Raw genomic sequence first — 18,171 nt, 5'->3', positions numbered from 1 at the left:
GTTGTGAGACTTGCTGATAATATCACGTCAGTTCCGTAAGGTTCGGCTAGACATCAACATATACCGATACTCGTTTAACCATGATCAGGGCTTTGCCACAATGATGCACTGGATGTGTATCTAAAGGAACCCATTACATTTCTTTAACGTCTTAACGGCCACTGTGGGATACATTTCTCTTTCAAAGATGGGGGCGGTCGGGTAGCCTAGTAGTTAAAGCGTTGGCTCGTCACGCCGAAGACCCGGGTTCGATTCCCGACATGGGTACAATGTGTGAAGCCCATTTCTGGTGTCCCCCGCCGTGATATTGCTGGAATATTGCTAAAAGCGGCGTAAAATCCAACTCACTCACTCTTTCAAAGATGATGTAACGGCTGACCTATTGGCCTGAAAAATGCGTTACAATTCGCTTTGAAGAGTTGCGTCCCTTAGCTCTGCCAGAATCCGCTTGTCGTTTGTTCGAATCTCATATTATTAACCATGGTCGTGGGTTTCAGCATCACGACCTTCAATCGCACAGTAAACAAACACACCCTGTAAAACGAAACACCTGCAAAAAAACGCATATCCACGACCAGGGCCAAGTTTTACGATTTTAAGGCCCTAACCAAGGATGTCCTGTTACATACCGCTCCACCTGCTAGCTCTACGGGTATAGAGATAAAGGTCAACAAGTGCTTTATGATAAAACGGAGTTAATCTCAGTAACCATGGTTACATTATCAAACTATCCGGTCCTAATCCAAAAACACTCAAAATAACCGATTTATGTTTGTGTCCATGTTACCTGTTTGACAAGTCTGAGTGTGCACTCCGTCTCCTCGTGGAGAAAATATAAGGTTTATTCCAATAATATCGCATGGTCACATACGAATATCACTTCCTTCGCATTATTGTTAATGTATTTCAGGGGGCACGGGTGGCCCAGTCGTCTAAGGCGCCGCGATTCGCTGTGCAGAGCTTCGTCCCTTGGGCACGCCAGAAACCTATGATTGTAGGTTCGAATTCGGGTTCGCCTCGATTGTGTTTCTAGGTTTGTCAGCACCATACCCGTGGTCGTGGGTTTCACCGAAGTGGTAAACGTCTGAGAGCTGCATCACTTCGGGCTTTCCTCCCACATTAAGCTGACACGCCGCGATATAACTGGAATACTGTTAAAAGCGGCGTTAAACCCAACTCACTCACTCACTCAATACATGTATTGACACAGCGAAAACACATGTTCAACGTGTACGAAGGTCATTACAAATCTTTTAACATCATATAAAATGACTCATCTAGAAAGCATCCTAAATATCATCCGACATATACTTCTCCAGGGCTCATAGATGAAAACGCCAAGGCCCCAAACAAGGACACGCCTCATCCTAACATCACGATCCATGACAAAACATGCCCAGTCTGTTGTCTGAAGAAGCTGGAAGTCTCAGCCTGGGGATATGTGTATCCCCTGCACAAGCCCTGGCTGATTATCTAAGTATTGATTTGGCTCGTGAGTCCAATTAGTGACACAAAGCTGAGCCGCTTATGGCACCTGCTTTAATTGAGTGGGTTTAAGATTTGTTTACTCTCAAACAGAAAAAGTAATTGTCATAAAAAATACATGTTTAATTAGAAGAGTAAATGTTGAAATTACTAATGTACAACAATATTTATATGGGGATCAGTTGTGTAACATTTGTCCTTTGTTTCAACTAGGTCTTATTTAAACATCTTTGTCAAATACATGTATGAATTCATACATGATTCGTACATTTGGTAGACTGTAGTCTTGAACATGAACTACACTGGGATTTATATTAACGTGTATATTAACGAGTGCTACGATTCTGAATACTGATTCATTCCGATGGTGATCCTAGATTTTGTTAACACCAGGGATTCCTTAAATGTCCATTCTCCATCACAGGTAGTACCCCCAAATCCAACCCCTTGTGATCGCCCCACCCTCGTCACAGTAATCATTAACTATGTGACGCGACAACGTCTACAACCTCAACACCACAGCTACAACTTGAATCAAAATGAAGGTATATCTCGCTATAAAAAAAATATATGAAAAATTACTTCATTTCAGATTCGGAAACTTCAAGTTTGCTCTCGTCAGAGGCGACTATATATTTGTAGCAACAATCACATCTGAGTTGTGGTAGTGAATTAGCACAATAAAGAGCCTACTTACCTACCTTACAACCAGTTTAGGCGGCCAAACCTATATATTCCTTTATATTGTTCCACAAAGAAGACAGGTAGATGGTGGTCGATGCATACCTTGTTATTTACGTTTGACATCATAGAAATCGATCATTACTATTTTCCTTAATAGACACGAAAACGGAAATCCGTTGCCATGGTAACGTGAAAGTCGCGAGGAAAAGCAATTTTGTCCAGGATGGGCGTCAAATTACAAGAGCTTGCATGTTTGTGGCAAATCCTTAAGTGAGGACATTGTGATGGGTGGGGCGGTGGCTGAGGGGGGTACGAGAGGAAACACTATGGGGTAGTCAATATTTACAAGTTATTCTGACAGTCATATGCATGGCCCATATTAATATTTGCAGCATACATACAGTATCGTTTAATGTAATGTTGGATTTAATCACAGAACTCTTCACATACTGTTTTCAGGTTACACTATACGTTTAGCAAAATCTAATATGTCTTAATGTAAATTATGCCATAGATATTACAAAATAATGGAGACATCGCTGCAATGCACAGTAACCAAAACTGGTCGTGGGAGACGTCTGGGTGGATTGGGTTGTCATGCTCGGCGACAAGGTTGATAGGGTGTCAGTCATGTAATGTACTCCACATGGGAGGGACATTGCACATGATATCAACCATTGGTTTGTTGATTATTTACTTGATAATTTACAGGGCGCCGTTATAAAAAGCAAACAACCTCAGACTACCACTACTACAGTAACAACAACAACAAAAACAAGTACAACAATAAAAATAATAAAAATATAATAAAATAAAAAATATAATAATAATTCAAACATTTAAAATGTGCTAGATTCATTCACAAAATGAATGCTTATGGCGCTACATTATTATTATTATTATTATTATTATCGTTATTGTTGTTGTTATTATTATTATTATTATTATTATTATTGCAGCACTCGATTTTCATTCTCGGATTCTTGGGGACAATACACTGATAATAGATCCTACCTCCCGAAAATGTCCATAATTCCACGTTCGTAAGGCGACTTTACAGTGCTCCCTCCTACAACCAACTCTCGTATAGTCCCGTCACATTGAGATCTGAGTATGTTCTGTGGTGCTTCTTCCCTTGCCCTCAATGTATGGATTAGCAGATTAGCAGGTTGGGATTACCGACGTTTTAATGGACTTATCCGAGTTATACTTGGCGGTAATACACTGCCGTTTTAGTTACCATAATATTACATACATTTTCAGTTACCAGGCTGATAGGACCGCTATGGATTAGCACGAGCCTAGGAAAGGTGATTAAGTGCGTGCGTGTTATAGGCTTTGATGTATCGTGTAACGTTTTTACACTCTTGACGGGTTTCAAGACAATGTGATGTGACAATACAGTTAACAACTGACGTGTAGAAGTTACACAGATCCGATGGATAGTACCGCAGTTTGGAGATACGAGCATATGTGGTGAAATGAGTGAATGGGTGCATGTTGTTTTATGCCACTGTCAGCAGTATTCCTGCTATCACCATGGTCACGCGGCTTGTTGACAATTGGACCAGGCAATTCCGTGACTGAAGGCAGGAACAACGATTAACGTCATCGGACACGGTGACACACAATCAACTAAATGTCTTGCAACCTGACCACCCGATTCCCATTTAGTGCCCTGTTACGACAAGCTAGCTGGTAAACGTCTGAGACCTGCTTCACTTCGGGCTTTCCTCCCACATTAAGCTGACACGCCGTGATATAACTGGAATACTGTTAAAAGCAGCGTTAAACCCAACTCACTCACTCACTCGACAAGCTAGCGGTGTTGAGGATTTATTCTAACCCGGGTCACCAGGTGGACTTTCATTTGAGGCATTTGGAAAAGGGGATAAAAAGATGGTCAATTTAGAGAAGCGCTCGTAAAATCTTACATGCATTATAACAAAGACATATATTACATAGTTGAGATTCTTTAACTTGTATTTACCATTTGAATGATAGAAATTCTTTGACCAAAGTCATATCCGTGTTTACCCTCACCAAACCCGTGCGTTCCCTCATCGTACCCGTGTTTAACCTCACCATGTCTGTGCTTACCTTCATGATATCCGTGTCTAACCTCACCAAACCCATGCTTACCCTCACCAAACCCATGCTGACCCTCACCATATCCGTGCTTACCCTCACCATATCCGTGCTTACCCTCACCATATCCGTGTTTAACCTCACCATATCCGTGTTTGACCTCACCCGACTCTTGCTTACCCTCACCGTACCCGTGCTTACCCTCACCGTACCCGTGCTTATCCTCACCAAACCAGTGCTTAATCTCACCAAACCCCTGCTTACCCTCACCATATCCGTGTTTACCCTCACCAAACCCGTGCTTACCCTCACCATTTCCGTGTTTGACCTCACCCGACTCTTGCTTACCCTCACCGTACCCTTGCTTACCCTCACCGTACCCGTGCTTACCCTCACCGTACCCGTGCTTATCCTCACCATACCAGTGCTTAATCTCACCAAACCCGTGCTTACCCTCACCATATCCGTGTTTACCCTCACCAAACCCGTGCCTACCCTCACCATATCCGTGTTTGACCTCACCCGACTCTTGCTTACCCTCACCGTACCCGTGCTTACCCTCACCGTACCCGTGCTTACCCTCACCGTACCCGTGCTTATCCTCACCATACCAGTGCTTAATCTCACCAAACCCGTGCTTACCCTCACCATATCCGTGTTTACCCTCACCAAACCCGTGCTTACCCTCACCATATCCGTGTTTAACCTCACCAAACCCGTGATTACCCTCACCATACCCGTGTTTAACCTCACCATATCCGTGCTTTACCTCACCATATCCGTGTTTAACCTCACGCTACCCGTGAGTACTTGCCTGAAACTTGTACAATTACAAGAGTAAGCATGCAGTTATATGCTGTTCCACAGCGTGAACAACTCGCTTACCCACTTCTCACCAATACCCTTCTCATTTTGACGTGAGACAAAATCATGTTTTGATCGCTTTAAAATGTAGTCAGATGAAATAAAGAAAATGAAATGAAAGAGATTGAAATAAATATCGATTTTCAAGTTTTTCCTTCTGAAATTATAAAACAGATTCGTTAGGAAGAAACAAGGAATCTTCTCAAAATAATATTTTATTCCCAAATGTGACCAGCAATGATTGATATTATTAGGGTCCACACCGTCGGGGGACGGTGACATCAACCGGGGAAGTGTCTGGGTTGCTGGGGAGGAATTATATCAATCCTGAATCACCAGTCCACAGTTCCCAATTTGGAAGTGGTCGACTCGAACCAACATACCCAAGTAATGTAGCTACGACATCGTGATCGCTTCCGTGGTCTAGTAGTAGAGCGTCCACCCGGAGAGCGGAAGGTCCGGGGTTCGATCCCCGGGCGCGTCGTATCAACAGATTATACTTGTTGCTACCCTTTCTGGCGCTCGGCATTAATGGGCTGAAACAAGGACTGGTCGGCTCGGGAGTATACTGTGTCTTAGTGGGGTCTTGAACTGTGGCATGGTATCTCAGTGGGCCAGCACTATAAAAGTTGTCCAAACCAGTACAAAGAGCCACACACACACATGCATGCACGTCGCTACATCAGCATAATAATCCTGATCGCGACGTTGAACCCCATTTCACCATCACCATCACGACAGGTCGTGTTCTTCAATCCGACCACACGAATGCTGGTTTTTAAATTCCACACCAGTCGTAATACCATTGGCAGTGTTGTGTATTGTACCTCAAATAAACGTATGATTTTGAGACACCTAATCACGAACGGTGTCTCGCTCGAGCCGGCAGACCTCTCGAGAAAACAGATCACTCTCTCCATAAGCTCCTAGCAACCACGTGAGCTGTCGGGGACAGTGTCGTTGAAGATTATATTGTGTGTATAACCTCATATATAGGTGTGTAGACATCGCAATGTGTGAGCGATTCGTAGACGTGGCTATGGATGTGAGGGTTGGATTTTGAGGGGATGGGGGTGGGGTCTGTGTGTGTGGGTGAGGTAGGGGGTGGGGTGGGGTGGTAGGGGGGTGTATTGGTTGAAATAGACTTGAGTTACGTCCCTCTGACCAATAATTACATCTTTTTGTTGGAGAAAAGCCCAAAATGGTCAAATGAAGAAAACTGAGTGTGTGTGTGTGTGTGTGTGTGTGTGTGTGTGTGTGTGTGTGTGTGTTCTCTCGTTTAACCATGAAATCACTACGACTGACTGGTCTAAAAGGATTTGTTCTACAAGTTAAAACATTCTGACACTGGAAAGGTTGGGTATATTTTTTTCTTTCGTTGTTTATAAGAAGAGGTGCCTCTTACATAAACAGCCCGGGGTAGCAGAAAGCCCATGACATATAGCACAACTTGTCAGTACATCTAAGATTTTTGTTATGGATATAACACTTCTCACTAACACATTCACTCTAGTAATACAAACATACTGGTTATATCAAGTATGCATAAACTATCAGAGCTTAAATATCATATTGCAGTGCTGGAAAGTACATGGTCTCTTACATTAAAGTCTTGAGTATATAACTGAAATTAAAATGAAAGCTGCGCCTCATTTTCAAAAGGTTTAGGAGACAGCATCCAAGCACCATGGAATTTTTGCTGTTTACCTGTCTTGAAATCAATATCGTGAAAAAGCTACCTTTTTATAAACATGAAAATAAGAATTTGTATTTTGAAATTTCCATCTAAAAATATAGAATTTTGCAAAAAGTGAAAGTAAATCGAACACTTTATCTGTTTTTGTGTTCTCTTTAACTCCAAAAAGAATCAATTCTGCACAAAAAGTCATATTATAATTTAGGGTATATTCAGGAATTAAAAGCATTAAAAGCATTGGGGCGAACGCGGGTCTCAGATGGCGTTACCCACATGGTGAGACCCAAGAACAAGAGTAGATGCTCGCAGACCAAAGACATAGACCTAGAGCTCTAACCAACGACCAGCAGATCCTGTCACGGCTAAGGGAGATAATTTTATCCACACGACTACGACCACCCTCCCTCCAAGAATATATAGATATGTGATCAGGTGATTTCTAATTACTTACTCTTTCTTCAACATCTGTTCTCGCACCCATTCCACCAGTTGGGTAGAAATATCCTCAGACACCAGGTGTCGCTGGGTTGTTTGAGCGCGGATATGCACGTTCTTGACATCGTCACGTGGTTCACCATGCCTGTTTACCCTTCTTCTGCCTTGCCGGGACATTCTGGTAAAGACACCGCGAAATGTTCAGCGAGTTCTACAGGATACGAGATACAAATAAAAGGCGATTGTTAATCCGTGTTGGGGCAATTCCGAATGCAAGACACCTACAATGAAATCCAAACACAACCGCTTGAACCTCTAGGTGAGCACAGACCGTCGATCGTGTTGGTCTTTCAACAGGTTTTCCGTTCTACGCTCACCCACTTTATCCCAAAGCTATGCAAACGTACACACGACGGACACACACAGTTTAGATAATTCGACTGTAAAATATGACCTGCGCGCATAAATCTTTCCGTGAAAGTGTCATCGTCGCTATGGGCCTTTCAACAGAAAGCAGGCTAAATGCAGTGCGTTGTTTGCTCTTAAAGAACTGTTCCATAAATCCGATGTGAACACTACCATAAACGTATGTCTGAATGTGAGTGAGTGAGTTTGGTTTTACGCCGCTTTTAACAAAATTCCAGCAATATCACGGCGGGGGACACCAGAAATGGGCTTCACACATTGTACCCATGTCGGGATTCGAACCCGGGTCTTCGGCGTGACGAGCGAACGCTTTAACCACTAGGCCACCCGACCGCCCCTATGTCTACATGTTCGTTATATACCCATCACGTGGGGAGTCCGGGGAGAACTGACCCCCAGCTACCTATACTTGAAGGAGGTGACTCACATGGATCCGGCGGTCAGGGTCGGTGACTTTGTTCCTTGCGTGTCATCGTACCGTGGTGGAGTGGTGTTCATAATATCAACCACCTGTTCGTATGGTTCAGACTTGATTATTTCCTGACCGTCGTCTTATAACTGTAGAGTTGCCTACTCTGGTATTAAACAACATTCACTCAACTCAGTTCATGGTTGTAGTACGGAGCATCCGTATAAACAACTACTCACACATTTCAAGAGCGAGCCACTTCATTGTCCACGGCGATTTGAACATATTTTATGTTGTTCCACTATGGTGTGGTTTGTATACACCAGATTCGATTCCATGGGCGGAGTGGTTAACATGTGTGTTTCAGTGAAATCTGTTCAGTCCGGTAGTTAATGATCCGAAAATCTCATATAATCCGGCGTTGCGTCTCAGTCAGAAACTCTTCAGCCACTTCATTGGTATACTCGTTCGTCTTGGCATCTTGATGGATGACTATCCACTGGAATGCACCCTAACTCAATTCTTTTTGTTTTAAATTTGGTAGAAAGAAAAATATATTTTCCAGATCTGCTACTTGTGTTGATGGAGACGTTTAGTCACAGCGTTATACACAAACATACATTCCATTTGGAAGAACTAGCTGATATACATGTCACCGTTATCACATTCCCTCGTCGACAAGATGGATAAGGTTATGGAATGTTTAACATGTTCAAGTTACACGTGTATCATAGACTGCATGTGTAGACCTTATACCCCGATGTGGTCCCCCGTCCCTCCCACACCGCGATATACCACTTGTGTGCCCCGCCAACAGATTAGGAATTCATAACCGGAAAATACACGAACTAGACTTGCTGCTGTGTTTCAGGGTTATTAATAAATTTGAGTTGCGACTGGGCATATAAAGAAAATCGTCAGTGGGTCATGTCTGTATTGTTATGATATGGTAAGTTAAAAGGTTGCTTGTTAGTTTGTCGGGAGCACGGTTGCCCAATCGTCTTTGGCACCGCAATTCGCTGTGCAGGGTTGCGTCCCTTGGACGCGCCAGGAACCTCTGCTCGTAGGTTTAAATCCCGGTTCGCCCCGATTACGTGTCTTAGTTTAGTCAACACCATACCCGTGCTCGTGGGTTTCACCAAAGTGGCTAATGTCTGAGACCTGCATCACTTCGGGCTATCCACTAACATTAAGACACCACACCGTGATAACTAAAATACTTTTCAAAGGGAAATTAAAGCTGAGTATACTTGAGTCTGAAAATATAACAAGCAAAACCCCTCTTTTTATAAGGGAAGTGGTGAGTTTAAATATACTCTGTGGAATATTAAGGAATCTATTCTAAATGCTAATATATAGGATATTTCTTGGATTGTTTTGTTATTTGCTGTCAAAGATTTGAAAAATAAAATTATCCGCGTTTAATACTGAAATTCGCTCCCCATAAATGGTCGAAGGACTGCGACCGCTGTGGGGAACAATACACTGTCCAGTTGTTGATTTTTTAACAACTTTCTGGGCTGGGTTTGATCTGGCCGCGGATGATGTATCGTTGGGCGCGCACGGACACTGCACCTCAGCTCAGATGTCCCCGGCTTGCCTCAATCCATTCGTCACCACTCGCCCCTTTCCGTAACCTGCAAGAAGTCCCGGAACAACACGAGTTGGTCACGAATGGCCTCATTCGTCACCACTCGCCCCTTTCCGTAACCTGCAAGAGGACTCGTCCCCCTATCGATGAATGTTATGTGCGAAAATACGACAAACCAATCAGAATGCACGTATGATTTCAATTTCTTCGTCAAAGAATCCCTCAGAAACAATTTTTGATTTAACATATGTTTTGCATCTAAACATATACCCAAGACACAGTTAAATGTGGTCAATCATACTGTATAATTCCGCATGTCCCGATGTGCTTTAAATTGCATCTGAAATATATATAATATATGGGGAAATATATGGGAACCATTACTCAACGAGTTGACAATTGTTTTAGGTATGCCCGTTTGCGCTAAGACGAAACCCGGTCGCAAAAATGGCCATGAGAGGGGCACGAGTCGCTATTCGGCTTGTCCCGGAATAACACGAGTTGGTCACGAATGGAATGGCCTCAATCCGACTGTGTTCATTCGTCACCACTCGCCTCTTTCCGTAACCTGCAAGTTGCATTCGTGACCAACTCGTGTTATTCCGGGACTCCTTGCAGGTTACGGAAAGGGGCGAGTGGTGACGAATACTGCAAAGCCACATTTAAAAGTGATCCATACACTATTGAATTGCAACATCAAATGTTCATGAGATGCACGTGAATACCGTGCCTTCTCTCACCTCGGCGTGACCTTGAATCGGGAACATGTTTTTCAACCCGCCAACAAGATGAACATGATGAAGACACAGGGTTTCGGAAGGTATGTTGTAATTGTTGCTGTGACAGCTCCTGTTAAGAAACCCGTAAAGATTTGCATTGGAACTGGTCTTCAGCAAGCCTGATTTGTCGCAAGAGGCGACCAACGGGATCGGGTGGTCAGGCTCGCTGACTTGGTTGATGCAGGTCATCGTATGCCAATTGCGTAGATTGATGTTCATGATATTAATCACTGGATTGTCAGGTACAGACTCGATTATTACAGATCGCCGACACATGTTAAGTGTGGCGTTATTTTTAAACAACAAACAAACAAAACCTCCACAGGAACATTCATGAATACGCGGTTCACAGCCAGTCTAGATCTTTCAACGTACCATGTTGAATTTATGATGTTCAAACAAGGGGTAATATCGGACAGACTGACAACTTATTACTTTTATAACACTCAGAGATTCTCTATTTACAAAGACTAAGACTGGTTCAACAAATCCAATGTATACCTACTGCTCGTGTTTCGGGGTAAGTTTGCTGTACTATTTAGGCTTGGCACAGTGTTGGGTTCGGACCGTGTCAACCACAGATTGACCGTGGTAGGAAGATCGCGTTTATCATACGACAGACCCGTGAAGATCCGGGGTAGAATAGGTCTTCAGCAACCCATGCTGGCTGTAAAAGGCGACTATGCTGGTCGTCAGAGGCGACTAACGGGATCGAGTGGTCAGGCGCGCTGACTTGGCTGATGCATGTCATCGATCCCAATTGCGTGGATCGATGCTCAAAATGTCAATCACTGGATTGTCTGGTCCAGATTCGATTATTTACAAACCGCCGTCATATAGCTGGAATATTGCTGAGTGCGGCGTTAAACAACAAACCAAAAGCCAGTCTTACGACAAATGTGGCACATGTACAAAGTAAATATGTTATATATGATGTTGGACCGCCTCCGTGGTTTAGTGGATAAAGCGTCTGCCCGGAGAGCGGTTCGATCCCCTCGCTTGGTCACACCAAAATACGTTAAAAGATGGTACTTATTATTACCGTTCCTGGCGATCATTATTAAGGGGGTAAATAACGGAGTACTTAAGAGCTCAGCGCCTCTGAATAGTGAATACTGGTTACAAAGCCACTGGTGCCCGGTCCCCATCACTCCGTTATTGGTCATAAGACTTAAGATTGATTGGGTGGTCAGGTTTGTTGATTAAGCTTGTCATGGTTTTCTTGTCATGGTTTCCCGGTGGCGACGTTGATCGTTGCTGATGTTTTCAGTGACCGCTCAATCTTTCATCTACCCATGAAGAGGTGGGATAGAAAAGGTCTTCAGAAACCCATGCTTGCCGAGAGAGGCGATTATGCTTGTCATTGTATCCCAATTTCGTGCATCGATGCTCATCATATCAATTTCAGTTATTTACAGACCGCCGTAATACAGCTGGAATATTGCAAGTGCGGCGTAAAACAACAAACAAGCAAACAAGCAATCTTTACAAACAGTAAACGAATGACAGACACAACATCATTTCAAAGGTTAAGTTGTTACCATTTTAAACAAAATGATCAAATACATTGCATTTATACTTCAAAAGAAGTATGACTACATTTAATCTGATTTTGATTTTGTCCAATTGATGCAATATATAAAAATATCACTTAAAGGTATCGATCTGCCCAAACTAATCAGTCAGCCAAAACAACCCCATGAAATCGAAAAAAGAGTAACCTTGCTAACTGATTTGCCTGAGTGAGACGCCATTATTCACAGGCGGCTGTATTTAGGTTTGAATATGTAAGTTTGAATATTGCTGTTTGCGGCGTAATATTCCCAACCTCCGTCCAATCGACTTACTCCATTGTTATCCCAGCCACCACGGGTGTAAGTGCCCCTTTACTTGTGGCAAAGGTACATCGTAACCGATCGAATTAATTATCAATGACACAAGCTATTAACGATACATTTAGTTTGCTGCGATTTGCTACAAACATGCTGTTGTAAGATGCACCAATAGTATGGCGGTAGAGGTATGCAACACTTCCGGGTTCAATAGTAATGACAAGTGTGCAGATGAACTGTATCACGTACGCCCATTTACACATTCTCAGTAAGGGATGCACATGCATGTACGATTTCAAGTTGATCAATGCCGTTTGTTACATCGCACCCATTCTCCGTTAGTGTGAACTGAACTTGCTAAATGAATGCACGTACCTCTTATAAGTTATAGTGGTTAGTCCGTACGTGTGGCGTGCAGTTAGGCAGGCACTGGGTACCCCAGACGCTGCCCGGTACTCTTCAGCTTGACGTAGGTTCAGCAAACTAATAACCGAGTATCTCTGTGATTCACTGTGAATGACTCGGCACATGACAATCTGACCACCTTTTACGGGAGTAGGACCACAGCCTCGGGACCCGTGAAGATTCCGGGGTAGAATAGATCTTCAGCAACCCATGCTTGCCGTAAATGGCGACTATGCTTGTCGTAAAAGGCGACTAACGGGATCGGGTGGTCAGGGTCGCTGACTTGGTTGATACATGTCATCGATCCCAATTGCGTGGATCGATGCTCATAATATTAATCACTGGATTGTCTGGTCCAGACTCGATTATTTACAGACCGCCGTCATATAGCTGGAATATTGCTGAGTGCGGCGTTAAACAACAAACCAACCAACCAACCAACCACAGCCTCGGGCATGTCTGCTGACTTTCTGCCAAATGCCATGTATAGTACATTTAATTTAGTTTATTTACTTTCGAAAAATATCAAATTGTAAGATGCATGTGGAACCGTCAGGCTTATTCAAATAGATGTAGATTAAATGTGGTGGTGTGCATGTACGTAATATTAAAGAATTATTTATACAATCACCTTTTAATTCTCAAGTTGTGTCTCCTTTATGATTAAATCGGATTTTATGAAAGTTTTGTTCGCATCGTAACAGGGTTCAGTGATTTTCTACATGGTCTTCAGTTATCAGTTGTGTGCCACAAGAAATGACACGCCTCGGATGTTATAGTAACTGTGTTTGTCAGACGAATTCTCGCCGAACATAGTTGTATCCAACGTGTGTTATTTTGAGAACTGTGTAGCTTTTCTGTTTCGTGTTATACGTTTGAATATCGATCGATATAATCATCCTTTTATTTCCAAATATCTGGCCCGAGAACTCACTAATCTAATAAATCTATAATGATATGGATTCAGGCGGAATATCGAGTTTCATCGGTCGTCATAGAGCTGGATTATCTGAATGCGGCTTTGGCAAGAAGACAGGCAGATTTTAAGGTGCCGACAAATTATGCTTGTTACTGTTGGAAGAAAAATAAATTGTCTGCCACAAAAATGGCATGAGCATTTTGACATGCTGTCCCGTCAACGAACTATCTGGTGATCGAAAACCGTTCATTTGATATTTCAAGGGAGATAATTTCGTTGCCCTTTATCGCGAAATTACGTCCCTTTTGTGCCGCTTCAACTTGATGCACATTTGAATGACCGTCGCAAACGATGGAATGAAATATCTACGACACAATCTATTAACGATACATAGTCAGCTGTGGTTTATTACAAAAATGCTGTAGTTACAAGATACACTTATAGTATGGCTGTAGAAGTATGCAACAAATGACACTTATAGTATGGCTGTAGAAGTATGCAACAAATGACACTTATAGCATGGCTGTAGAAGTATGCAACAAATGACACTTATAGCATGGCTGTAGAGGTATACAACAAATGACACTTATAGTATGGCTGTAGAAGTATACAACAAATGACACTTATAGCATGGCTGTAGAAGTATACAACAAATGACACTTATAGTATGGCTGTAGAAGTATGCAATAAATGACACTTATAGTATGGCTGTAGAAGTATACAACAAATGACACTTATAGTATGGCTGTAGAAGTATGCAATAAATGACACTTATAGTATGGCTGTAGAAGTATGCAACAAATGACACTTATAGTATGGCTGTAGAAGTATGCAACAAATGACACTTATAGCATGGCTGTAGAAGTATGCAACAAATGACACTTATAGCATGGCTGTAGAAGTATGCAACAAATGCCACTTATAGTATGGCTGTAGAAGTATGCAACAAATGACACTTAAAGTATGGCTGTAGAAGTATACAACAAATGACACTTATAGTATGGCTGTAGAAGTATGCAACAAATGACACTTATAGCATGGCTGTAGAAGTATGCAACAAATGACACTTATAGAATGGCTGTAGAAGTATGCAACAAATGACACTTAAAGTATGGCTGTAGAAGTATACAACAAATGACACTTATAGTATGGCTGTAGAAGTATGCAACAAATGATAGTAATGATATTTGAAGTGCAGGTGACATATGTGCCGCATACGCCTTACAATACATTTTATAGTAAACTTAGCTTCTTAGTTAGAACTGAATATTAGTGTACGATTTGCCACTTCAACAGAACTATCTCAGATGTTCTATTTTCATCTTGTTTCAATCAAGGTGACCGGTTTGACGCAGTGCCATACAGGTAGAAATAATAGAAATAGGGTGGGGTCCAATTTAAATATGTTTTGATATATTGTCCCTTATAAATTACATCTACAACACACTAAAAATAATAACAAAGGATTGCAGAAGAGAAAAAAAACTATTTACAACCGCGTATTTAAGTTTTAAGAATAACTGTTGACTTCGTCACTGTAACTCAACTTCGAAGAAAATTCTAAAAATAGCACCTTATGAAATACGCACGCAACCTTTACCCTAGTTTGTGAAGTACGCTGATTTTCTCGCTTTATGCGTTAAACAATGAGTTTAGAGATGGGATTTTGAACCGACCCTCCGAGGTAAACTGGTTAACTAGCTTTGAGAATAATTGCAGGAAGAGTTACCTCCTCTTGCCATGTGCTACATTCAGCGTGTCATCACACACAATGTCATCCCGGCAACACCTCAGTCTGCGGCTGTCTACCGGTTAACAGCATCACCTCCGTCATCCGTACCTTCATGTTTGTGACCACATTATAATTCCGGTTTAAAGAAGAATGTCTGGCGAGAAACCGTTACTTGAGGTTGTCTTATTGATTTTATCAATGTCGTTTGTTATATTACACCCACTCTCCGTTAGTGTTAACTGTGCTTCCTATATGACAGTACATTTGCTTATCATGGAGGGCGGTCCGTACGTGTGACGTGCAGTCAGGTCACTCTCGGAATCCGAGTGGCTACTGATTTGGTGTTAGAGCTCGGTTAGAAATTGACTGTTATGATGTCAGACCAGTCAGACACCAATTGTGGTATCGGTGATTCGTCGATACGATCACTGGATGACTCACCCACATGACCATTTGACCGCCTTTTGAGATAGAAGTCACCGATCATACAACCTCCAGGCTTGTGACCTGACCCCCAGGCTGCTGACATACCCCTCCCATCCGTGACCAACTCGTGTTATTCCGGGACAAGCCGAATAGCGACTCGTGCCCCTCTCATGGCCATTTTTGCGACCGGGCTCCGTCTTAGCGCATGCCTAAACCAATTGTCAACTCGTTGCGTAATGATTCACACATCTTTACCCATATATTATATATATTTCAGATGCAATTTAAAGCACAGCTGGACAGGCGGAATTATACAGTATCACCGATCACATTTAACTGTGTCTTGGGCATAGTTTTAGATGCAAGACATAAGTAAAATCAAAAATTATTTCTGAGGGATTCTTTGACGAAGAACTTGAAATCATACGCGCATTCTGATTGGTTTGTCGTATTTTCGATAGGGGGACGAGTCTTCTTGCAGATTACGGAAAGGGGCGAGTGCTGACGAATGATACCCCTCCGAACAGAAGAATAAAGAAAACATTTTTTTAATGTTTTTGTATCCAGTGGACAAAAAACTGATGGCTCCAAACTATTTTGTTGACAGATATTGTGCGTGCGCGCGCATCACGGTGCCCTCTTTCAATCATTTATTATCATTGAGCTATTAATACAAATAAGTCCCCACATTTTGCTCTATTTCCGTTTTCCTATTATTATGAGTTATGTGATTCCACATAACTTTCATGAATTTAAAAAAAAATGGTAATGGTAATGGTATGTAATCCTATCCGCTTTTTGTCTAAAGTGCCGTTTGTGACCCTCATTGTTAATTTAATCAACAATAGCTTAATACAACACACACGTGTCTCCGTTTGCAAATACCATTTCTCTATAGGATACTATGAAAGATTTGCCATGTGAAAAAATGGTTCTTTTAATTTGAAGGTTAAATTACAGTACACAAACAAAATGCAACAGATGCACAAGCAGCTATCATTACTGGTTCTGCGTATGCTTGGTAAAGCCTTATATAGACTTTACGAAGAAACAAAAAATGTGCACAACAAAATGTTCCCTCTCACAAATGGACCAGCAGGTGATACTCTGCAGACCAGCAGTCTGAAGACACACCGAGGTATGTTTACCTTCGGATCTGAGTGAGTGAGTATGGTTTTACGCCGCTTTTAGCAATATTCCAGCAATATCACGGCGGGGGTCACCAGAAATGGGCTTCACACATTGTACCCATGTCGGGAATCGAACCCGGGTCTTCGGCGTGACGAGCGAACGCTTTAACCACTAGGCTACCCGACCACCAATGACAGACACAACATCATTTCAAAAGAAGTATGACTACATTTAATCTGATTTTGATTTTGTCCAATTGATGCAATATAGAAAAATATCACTTAAAGTTATCGATCTGCCCAGACTAATCAGTCAGCAAAAGACAACCCCATGAAAAAGAGTGACCTTGCTAACTGATTTGCCTGACTGAAACGCCATTATTCACAGGCGGCTGTATATTATGTTTGAATATGTTAGTTTGAATATCGCTGTTTGCGGCGTAATATTCCCAACCTCCGTCCAATCGGCTCACTCCATTGTTATCCGAGGCAGCATGGGTTTAAGTGCCCCTTAACTTGAGGCAAAGGTACATCGTAACCAACGAATTAATTATCATTGACACAAGCTATTAACGATACATTTAGTTTGCTGCGATTTGTTACAAACATGCTGTTGTAAGATGCACCAATAGTATGGCGGTAGAGGGTTCAATAGTAATGACAAGTGTGCAGATGAACTGTATCACGTACGCCCATTTACACATTCTCAGAAAGGGATGCACATGCATGTACGATTTCAAGTTGATCAATGCCGTTTGTTACATCGCACCCATTCTCCGTTCGTGTGAACTGAACTTGCTAAATGAATGTACGTACCTCTTATAATTTATAGTGGGTGGTCCGTACGTGTGGCGTGCAGTTAGGCAGGCACTGGGTACCCCAGACGCTGCCCGGTACTCTTCAGCTTGACGTAGGTTCAGCAAACTAATAACCGAGTATCTCCGTGATTCACTGGGAATGACTCGGCCACATGACCATTTGACCACCTTTTACGGGAGTAGGACCACAGCCTCGGGACCCGTGAAGATTCCGGGGTAGAATAGCTCTTCAGCAACCCATGCTTGCCGTAAAGGGCGACTATGCTTGTCGTAAAAGGCGACTAACGTGATCGGGTGGTCAGGCTCACATGACTTGGTTGATACATGTCATCGATCCCAATTGCGTGGATCGATGCTCTTGATATTAATCACTGGACTGTCTGGTCCAGACTCGATTATTTACAGACCGCTGTCATATAGAATATTGCTGAGAGCGGGCATGTCTGCTGACT

General features: G+C 42.4%; 1 protein-coding gene across 1 annotated transcript; it reads left to right on the top strand.

Annotated features, from left to right (window-relative positions):
• Window positions 1–4,255: 4,255 nt before the first annotated feature.
• On the top strand, window positions 4,256–5,098 carry LOC125378853 (putative uncharacterized membrane protein YMR173W-A). Its single transcript, XM_048394827.1, has one exon. The coding sequence runs from the start codon at window positions 4,256–4,258 to the stop codon at window positions 5,096–5,098; it is 843 nt and encodes a 280-aa protein (XP_048250784.1).
• Window positions 5,099–18,171: the final 13,073 nt, after the last annotated feature.

Source organism: Haliotis rufescens, unplaced genomic scaffold (genome assembly GCF_023055435.1).
Source record: "Haliotis rufescens isolate VD_foot unplaced genomic scaffold, xgHalRufe1.0.p SCAF_13, whole genome shotgun sequence".
Classification (NCBI taxonomy): Eukaryota; Metazoa; Mollusca; class Gastropoda; order Lepetellida; family Haliotidae; genus Haliotis; species Haliotis rufescens.
This window is presented reverse-complemented; position numbering and strand designations above follow the sequence as displayed.